Source organism: Bos javanicus, chromosome 3 (genome assembly GCF_032452875.1).
Source record: "Bos javanicus breed banteng chromosome 3, ARS-OSU_banteng_1.0, whole genome shotgun sequence".
NCBI classification, from domain to species: domain Eukaryota; kingdom Metazoa; phylum Chordata; class Mammalia; order Artiodactyla; family Bovidae; genus Bos; species Bos javanicus.
The window spans coordinates 103,202,194-103,211,368 of NC_083870.1; the positions used below are offsets into that span (position 1 = coordinate 103,202,194).

The 9,175-nt window shown below is 45.8% G+C and overlaps 1 protein-coding gene across 1 annotated transcript; it reads left to right on the forward strand.

Moving 5' to 3' along the window:
• The first annotated feature begins 7,544 nt into the window (after window positions 1-7,544).
• On the forward strand, window positions 7,545-8,731 carry LOC133245367 (olfactory receptor 2D2-like). The gene has a single exon (XM_061413250.1). It carries the CDS (start codon window positions 7,760-7,762, stop codon window positions 8,696-8,698), a length of 939 nt encoding a protein of 312 aa, XP_061269234.1. The 5' UTR covers window positions 7,545-7,759; the 3' UTR covers window positions 8,699-8,731.
• The last annotated feature ends 444 nt before the right edge of the window (window positions 8,732-9,175 follow it).

The window sequence follows — 9,175 nt, forward strand, 5'->3', positions numbered from 1 at the left end:
AGCCCTATAGAATTCTTAATGACTTTGTAAATCTTTTTTATGGTTTTTTTTTAATAGAAACATATGTCAAAGGTTTCATTGAGCTGTAGGACAGAAGCCTGGGCAGATGGACACAATTCAGGGCAAAAAAGATTTTGGCAGCTGGACAAAGGAGTTGAGATGAAACTTCACACTTGGGAACCAGTGAGGACTCTGGAGCTGGGCGAAAAAAGTCAGAGCTGCATATTAGAAAGATAGCTACAAAGAAGACATATGGATGGCTAACAAACACATGAAAAGATGCTCAACATCACTCATTGTCAGAGAAACGCAAATCAAAACCACAATGAGGTACCATTTCATGCCAGTCAGAATGGCTGCTATCCAAAAGTCTACAAGCAATAAATGCTGGAGAGGGTGTGGAGAAAAGGGAACTCTCTTACACTGTTGGTGGGAATGCAAACTAGTATAGCCACTATGGAGAACAGTGTGGAGATTCCTTAAAAAACTGGAAATAGAACTGCCTTATGACCCAGCAATCCCACTACTGGGCATACACACTGAGGAAACCAGAATTGAAAGAGACACGTGTACCCCAGTGTTCATCACAGCACTGTTTATAATAGCCAGGACATGGAAGCAACCTAGATGTCCATCAGCAGACGAATGGATCAGAAAGCTGTAGTACATATACACAGTGGAGTATTACTCAGTCATTAAAAAGAATACATTTGAATCAGTTCTAATGAGGTGGATGAAACTGGAGCCTATTATACAGAGTGAAGTAAGCCAGAAAGAAAAACACCAGTATAGTATACTAACGCATATATTTGGAATTTAGAAAGATGGTAATGATAACCCTGTATGTGAGACAGCAAAAGAGACACAGATGTATAGAACAGTCTTTTGGACTCTGTGGGAGGGAGAGGGTGGGATGATTTGGGAGAATAGCAATGAAACATGTATAATATCATATTTGAAATGAATCACCAGTCCAGGTTCGATGCAGGATACAGGATGCTTGGGGCTGGTGCACTGGGATGACCCAGAGGGATGGTACGGGGAGGGAGGTGGGAGTGTACCTCAGGAAGGGGAACATGTGTACACCCGTGGCAGATTCATGCTGATGTATGGCAAAACCAATACAATATTGTAAAGTAATTAGCCTCCAATTAAAATAAATAAATTTATATTAAAAAAAAAAAGATAGCTACAGCAGCTGTCGGAATGCTTATAGCCCCCAGAGCCTGGTTGTTGAATTTAGGTCCTGCCACTTGAGAAAGAAGGTGGGTCACAGACCTGGAGACCTTGTCACTTGAGGTGGGTAACCTGGAAGAGGACATTCCAGGTTGGGCCAGGGGAATGCCAGAAAAGAAACAGCCCTCCACAGGTGTGAGGAGGCCCCTGGGATAGGGGATTCCCTATGGCCCATGCAAAGACCTTCTGCCCTGAGGACCTCAGAGGGAGCTGAGGCCAGAAATCCCTGATGTGGACACCACCAAACCCTGAGCTCCCCTCCAGTGGAGGAAGGGGCCTCCACGGCCGGTCAGTGCTGCAGTGGACTCCACACTGGAGTCAGGATCAGGACAGTGGGGAGCAGGAGTGAGACTGTCACCCAGGAGGAAGAGATTGAGTAGCCAGTAAGCAGGAGAGTGCAGGGTGCAGTCGGCTGGAGTGAGCCTGGTGCCCCTGCCTAAACAGCCTTCTGTCCCAGAAGCCAGGCTGTTGGATTTCACTCTCATCAGCTTTCCCGTGTGTGGCTCCCAGCTTTCAATCCAAGCCCCAGTCTGGCTCCTGTGGGGAAATGCCTGGCCAAGTAACAAATGTAACCCCAGTCCACCTGGGCTGTGTGTGGGCAGGGGACCTTCTCATGCTCAGGAAGCATAGAGCCTAAAGTTTCTTTTGCCCTCCGGCAGGACTGAACTCCCTAACCCTTCGCCAGAGACATCATAAAGGAGGTCCAAAGGCTTCCCTGTTGCCTCACTCTCTCAAAATTGCAGGTGACAGGAACTTCCTATTTCCTGTCTTAAGTCCTTGGTTCTACAGTCATTGCAAAGTGAAGGAAAATACAAGGAGCCTGTCCCCTTCTCTCCTGCCTGAGTAAAGCTTCTCACCAAGTTACTTGAAATGATAGAACACACCCTCAGAGGCCGCTGGGTAGTTTCAGAACTCCAAGGGCACCACTGTTTACTAGATACTTATTAAAATGTACCACATGTGTGCATGATAAGTCGCTTCTGTCCTGTCTGACTCTTTGCTACCCTATGGACAGTAGCCTGCTAGGCTCCTCTATCCATGGGATTCTCCAGGCAAGAATTCTAGAGTGGGTTGCCATGCCCTCCTCCACAGGATCTTCCTGCCCCAGGAAATGAACCTGCATCTCCTGTGGTTCCTGCACTGCAGGCAGATTCTTTACCACTGAGCCACCAGGGAAGCCCAAAATGTACCACGTCCCACTTGAAATATCTGAAAGAAGATTTAGGAGTCTAATGAGTTGCCAGGGACTAGCTGATTAAATGTTGTATTTAATAGTCATTTGACTCATCACTAATTTTATTCTGTGGAATCTCTATTTTTGAACCAATAATATCTTTCTTGTCTCGAATATGTTTATAGACACTGAAAGCTCAAGGACCCTAGACATTTTGTCTGTAGTTTCTCATGGATAAAATGGCCCTGGGAATAACACCAGGCAGAGGGAGGGGACCATTTCATGGCCTTCATCACCCCACACCTCCCAGGGCCTCATTTATTTTCTCCTGGGGAAGGAGGAGCAGCTGAGAAAAGACCTGCCCTCAGGGCCCTGCCAGGACACGCCCCCACCCCCACCCACCCCCAGCACTACACTCCTGTCCCAGCTGAGCCTTACATACCCCCTGCCCACCCTGTGCTTCCAGAAGAGCCTTGTCTGAGCAAGGGTGATGCTCCTGAGTGGGAACTTGGGTGCTTCCTCCCTGGCAGGAAGGCGCTGCAGGAACTGTAGCTCCTGGCTAGAGCCCTGGGGCCACATGTCACTCAGGAGTGGTCTCCTGAGTCTGAGGGAGCTCTGCCCACAGCCCCCTTCCCAGCAGAGTTATAAGCTCAGGATAGCAGTTATAAGCCCTGAACCATTCTGGGGAGCAAGCCATGCTGCTGGCTACCCCGCATGCCCAGCCTTGCCTGGAGCTCTGGGTAGGACCTGGTCCACAGTTCCCAGTCATCTCGGTCTCTCTCCCCACGTCTGTGTGAGTGTGTCCGTGGCTGTCTCGGCCTCTTTCTTTCTGTGTGTCCATCCAATAATTTCTCTGTCTCTGGGTCCGATATTATCTCGGTGTCCTGCCTTTCCTTCTCTTTCTTTCTTCCCATCCCTCTTCATCTGGCTCCTTCAGCCTCTGCTTCTGCTGGCTCTGTCTGGGTTTCTCTGCCTCCAAAGATTTTGTCCATCTCTCTGGTCCTCTGACTCTGGCTCTGGTGTTCTGTCAGACGGGGTCTTCTGCTCACTCTGTGACTTTCTTTCCCTCTTGATGTCTGTTTACTGCTCACTGTGCCTCTGGACTTGCCTGCAGTGTCGCCTCCTTCAGACACCCTGCTTCTCTCCTCTTCTCCTCACTCTGTACCTGTTCCTTTGACTCACAAGGATCATCCCTGCGGGGTCTCTCTAGCTTTCCCCCTGGAGCCCAGTTCTCTGCCCTCATTCTCCACTGTCTGGGAATCTCCCTCACCTTGCTGCTCCCTCTGTCTCCACCCCTCTGTCCGGCTCTCCCTTGTCTGCAGTCACCCCATCTTCTTGCTCTTGCCCTCTCTTCCAGCTCCTTCTCTCTCCCCAAGAGACTGGTCTTGCCCCTGCCTCTCTCCACCTGCCCTGTGGATTGCCTGTCTCCCTTTTTCCGCTGTCTGGTCTCTGCAGGCTCTTTGCTGTTCCAGTCACAACCTGCTCAGCCCTCTGGTACCCTGTTTTCATAGTCCTGGCTCACATGCCATTCCAAGAATCTCTGACATTCCTTCTTGTCTTTTCCTTTGCCTCCCTGACTTTTTCCTTTTGTGTTGTTCTGTCCTCTGACTTGCCCATTGGGTCTCGGGTCTCTCTTTTTCCTCTAATCTTTAGTCTTCTTCTTACACAAAGAGAATAAACATTCTCCCATCGTCTTCCTCCTTCTGAGCTCCCGCCTTCTCCTCCTGTTGATGTCAATTACATGCCCACCATCCGTTTTCCTCTCTTCCTGTCTGTGCACCACCCCCAGATTCTGATTCTCTGTGCCTCTCTCTGCCTTCTTGCCGTTTGTGTTTGTCTCTCCCTCCCTTCAGGGTCCTCTCTATCTTTTCCCATCATTCTCTCTGCTTTTGTTGCTTTCTAGTTTTATTTGTTTCTCTGGCTTATTTTTAGCTATGCAGGTCTCTGCTGATGCTGGGGGAAGGGAAAGGGAAAGAGCTGGAGAAGGTGAAGGAAGGAGAAAGCATACCTTCAGAACTTGACAGAATCATGTATTATTGCAATAAAGCTTTTTTTTTTTAATTTTACAGATAACAAACAATTACTTGCTCAGTCGTGGCAGTAAATGGGAAAAGTGAAAATTCAAAGCTACTTTGAGTTTTCATCTCTTAGCCTGCACTGCAGGAGACTAGGTATGTATTGTTGCTTAGTCACTAAGTTGTGTCCGATTCTTTTGCGACTCCATGGACTGTAGCCCACCAGGCTATTCTGTCCATAGGATTTCCTTGACAAAATTACTGGAGTGGGTTGCCATCTTCTTCTCCAGAGGATCTTCCTGACCCGGGGATCAAACCCATGACTCCTGTACTCCTGTATTGGCAGGCGGATTCTTTACCCCTGAGCCACCAGGGAATCCTATAGGTATGTGAATAGGAGATAAATATAAGGATCCAAAGTTACAAAGAAAACCAATTTTCTCTAATTTCCATTACATCTAACTATGGCCTGAGGCTGGCACACCCACCCCCAGCTCCAGCCAATTTGAGGACTGGGCACTCATTTCTACCAGGACTTGTCAGTCACACAATCCCTTTCTGTTTCTTCAGTGGCAACAGAAAATGAAAGTGAAGTTGCTCAGTCATGTCCGACTCCCTGCGACCCTATGGACTGAAGCCTACCAGGCTCCTCCGTCCATGAGATTTTCCAGGCAAGAGTACTGGAAGAGCCATTTCCTTCTCCAGGGGATCTTCCTGACCCAGGGATCGAACCCAGGTCCCCTGCATTATAGGCAGATGCTTTTACCATCTGAGCCACCAGGGAAGCCATTGGCAACAAGTCATCATCAAATCTGGCTGTGACAGGGTCAGAACCTGAAGTTCAGAAAGGCCAAGCAAACAGCCCTTAAGACACACAGCAAATCAGCCAAGGAAAGTAAAGGTAGAAACCATTCCCCAGGCGCCATTCAGGAAAAAGACACAAACTCATCAAGAGAAAAAGGAGTCCTGGGGAGCAGAGTCCTGTCATTCACATCTCCTCCTACCCTCAACCTGCAGGCACAAGCTGGGGATGATGACTGGGCAGCTTCTCATCACCAGAGACCTTGTTCAAGGATCTCTATCACTCAGGACCTATCTCCTAGTCAAAACACTTTAACCTTGACCAGAGAATGTACTTGCATGAAACAGTTGATTCCTAAGTGTAGGTCAGTGGAGGGGATGAGCTCAGACAACAAGAGAAGCTCTTCCTTCCATTCTCCTTTAAACCTTGCTAGGTCCAGCATGCCTTTCTCCATCTCTAATCTTCCTCTCTCATATTCACCCTTTTATGTAACTAGTCTGAATTGAAAAGCCAAATTCCTGTATATTCCATCCTCGAAGTATCACTCAGGGACTTCTCTGGCAATCCAGTGGTTAAGACTTTGCCTCCCAATGCAAGGAATTCTGGTTCCACCCCTGGTCTGGGACCTAAGATCCCACGTGCCTCACAGCCATAAAACCAGGACATAAATAACAGAAAGAAAATTATGAGAAATTCAATAAAAACTTTAAAAATGGTCCACAACAAAAAAAAAAAAAAAGTTCACTTGAACTTTATTCCTTATTATAAAAATTGCTTGTGTTTCTTGTAATAAGTTTGGAAAGTTCAAAGAACTTTAAGAACTAAATATCACCTATGAATCTAATCACCAGAAATGACCACTGTTAACCTATTTCATATATTTCTTTTAAATTTTAGTCCAATTTTATAAATCATTATAATATTTGAACTGGGTCATATATAGTTTCCTATTCTGCTTTTTAACTTAACAATCTGTTGAAGCATTTCCCCATAATGTGAAATAGCCTGCAAAGTACTATTTTAAATGTTATAAGGTATTCAATTATATCAGTAGACCATAATTTATGTAATCAGTCCCCTGTTATAGGATATTTAAGTTGTGTGCAGTTTTCCCCATTAGAAATAATACTGCAATAAACCTCCTTGATGAAAATCTCTCCCCACATCTCTCATTTTTCCATAGGCAAAATGAGCCTTCTAAATTAAAACTCTGTGTGAGGCACAATAGCATCTGACAAACCATCCAGGTGACTCAGATACACAGTGAAGTTTGAAGCACTGAGTTAGAGGCACTGGGTTTGTGGCTGGTTGCCCAGGTAATGAAAGTAAGGAGAGTCCTAGAATAGGGAGACCAGGATAGGTGGGAGGAGGTTCTAGGAAGAACAGTCTCCAGTCACTTGCCAGCTGGCTGGGAACTAGAGATGCAAAACTGTTGCACAGATAACTTAGGGACTTTACAACACTAAATGTTCATTTTAAAAATAGTTTTCTGTTCTGCACTACCTCGTAAGTCGTCTTCCTCTTACCCATACCTTCAGGGCAAGTCTTACAAAGAGCATTCTCGTGTTGGTGAGGTTTGGGGGCATGAAGAAGAAAGAGCATAGGGATGACAAGAAAGGCAGTGAAGGGAATCAAAAATTCACTGAGAACAAGGATTTTAGAGCAAAATGACCAGGAATGCCCAAGAAATCTTCAACAATACTGGGGAAATATAGAGCAGCTAAGATGAGGAGTTCTGTTGCTTTGTTTGGTTATTAGAGAGAAAAGAGTCAATATCATGAGGCTGAAGAGCCTTGAACAGTCAGGTGAGGCTTCAAGGCCTTTCTCTGTCCCATCATAAAATAAATATTCACCCATGTATATATTCTCCTAGGTTGTTATAGTTTCATTATTTGCCTTGAACTCTTTAAAGTATTTAGAATTCATTATAGTCGACCGTGTGAAAACTTTCCCACTCATACTGTTTTTGACTCTTCCTTGTTCCTCTGATTTATAACAAACAGTGAACATTTGGCAAAAACATATTGAATCAATGACATAATTAATGAACACCAGTAAATTCCATTCACCAGAAAAAGTAAATCTTAAATTCTATCGCTAAACTTTACAATAGCCTTGACTTTAATCACCATTTACAACCTTAATGCCAATCCTAACAGTAATAAAAACAACAACCCAAATAATGAGTGTAATAGTCTTAACTCTGATCCCTGAAGTGAGTCTTAGCAAGCTCTCTTGTCTCAAGAGAAACAGAAATTGACGTGAACATGCATGACGTGAAAAAGCATGACTGTCTCAGGAAAGGGAGTAACAGAATGGAACATAGACTACGGCACTTCCCTGACTTGGTCTTCACCATTTCATCATGATGACCCTCAACTTAATCCTGAACCAAATCCCATGAACAGTAGTGCCCCCATCTGCTAATCCAAACTTCCTGTTAGGAAACATAAATCAAACTAGGATGAGAATCCCTTGGCACCAAAACCCAATAAATTACATATCCCCCACTCTTTAAACAGGCAGTGCACAATGCAGGAACTCAACCAGTCCACTGTGGCAGAATTCATCCTAATGGGCTTTGCCTCGAACCCCAGGACCAATCCTCTGCTCTTCACCTTCTTTCTAGTCTTTTACCTGCTGATCCTTGTGAGCAACAGCCTCCTCATCACCCTCATCCACCAGGACACACGCCTCCACACGCCCATGTACTTCTTCATCAGTGTCCTCTCCATGCTGGACATGTGCTACACCACCACGACTGTGCCCCAGATGCTCGTGCATATTCTCAGCAAGAAGAGAGCCATCTCTTTTGCTAGATGTGTGGCCCAGATGTACCTCTTCCTCCTCTTTGGGACCACCGAGTACTGTCTTTTCTCCATCATGTCCGTGGACAGGTACGTGGCCATCTGCCACCCTCTCCGGTATAAGGTCATCATGAGCCCCTGGGTGTGCCTTCTCATGGTGGGCATCTGTGCAGCCTATGGTGTGGTGGGTGGTCTGTGTTTTACCTTCTTTGCTATGCGCCTTTTCTACTGTGGTCCTAATGAAATTGACCACTACTTCTGTGAGGTCCCTGCGGTCCTGAAGCTGGCCTGTGCAGACATATCCCTCAATGACTTGGTGAACATCATCACCGGCTTCAATGTCATTGTGGTCCCACTCTCCTTGATTGTCATTGTCTATATCAACATCTTTTTCACCATCATGAAGATCCGCTCAGCCCAAGGACGGATCAAGGCCTTCTCCACCTGTGCCTCCCACATCACCGTGGTTTCCATGTTCGCTATTCCATGCAGTATCACGTACCTGAGCCCTGGCTCTGACTCTTTATCAAACAATGGCAAGAAAATGGCCCTTTTCTACAATATTGCCACAGCCTTCCTCAACCCTGTCATCTACAGCCTGAGGAACAAGGATGTGAAAAATGCTTTCCTCAAACTGGTGGGAAGGGGCAGGGCCCCAGAGTAATGTTTTAAAGATAAAGATATGGGGAGACATACAATTCAGGACTTGCACTCGCACCAAAGACTCTTCCATAAGTCCTGAAGTAATGGTCTCCATAAAGCTAATGCTTCACTCTGGCTCAGTGGGAAAGAACAGGGTGCTTGGCAATCAGCATTATCTGTGGTGATGTGGTTTGAGACAAAGATGATCAGGAAGATCCAACACAGCGTTCAAGAGCCTGGGCTCTAGTGCCAGGCAGACCAGGATGAGAGACTTGGCTTTGCCAATCACTAGGCATGTGAATTCTTACAGCTCTTTCAGCTACTTTAAGGTTTGTATCTCTTCTTCATAGGGAAGTTGTAATAATTAAATGAGATAATACCGATACAACAAAGGTACTTAGTACAGAGCCTGCAAATGTTAGTTTTAATTTTCAAGAGTTTTGACTCAGGGTTGAATTATCAATCCTTAAACAGCAGTGATATTCTGGTCTTTGGAAGT

What these genes read in the sequence shown, in the direction of transcription:
- LOC133245367 (XM_061413250.1), top strand. Translation starts at nt 7,760, where the DNA reads ATGCAGGAACTCAACCAGTCCACTGTGGCAGAATTCATCCTAATGGGC.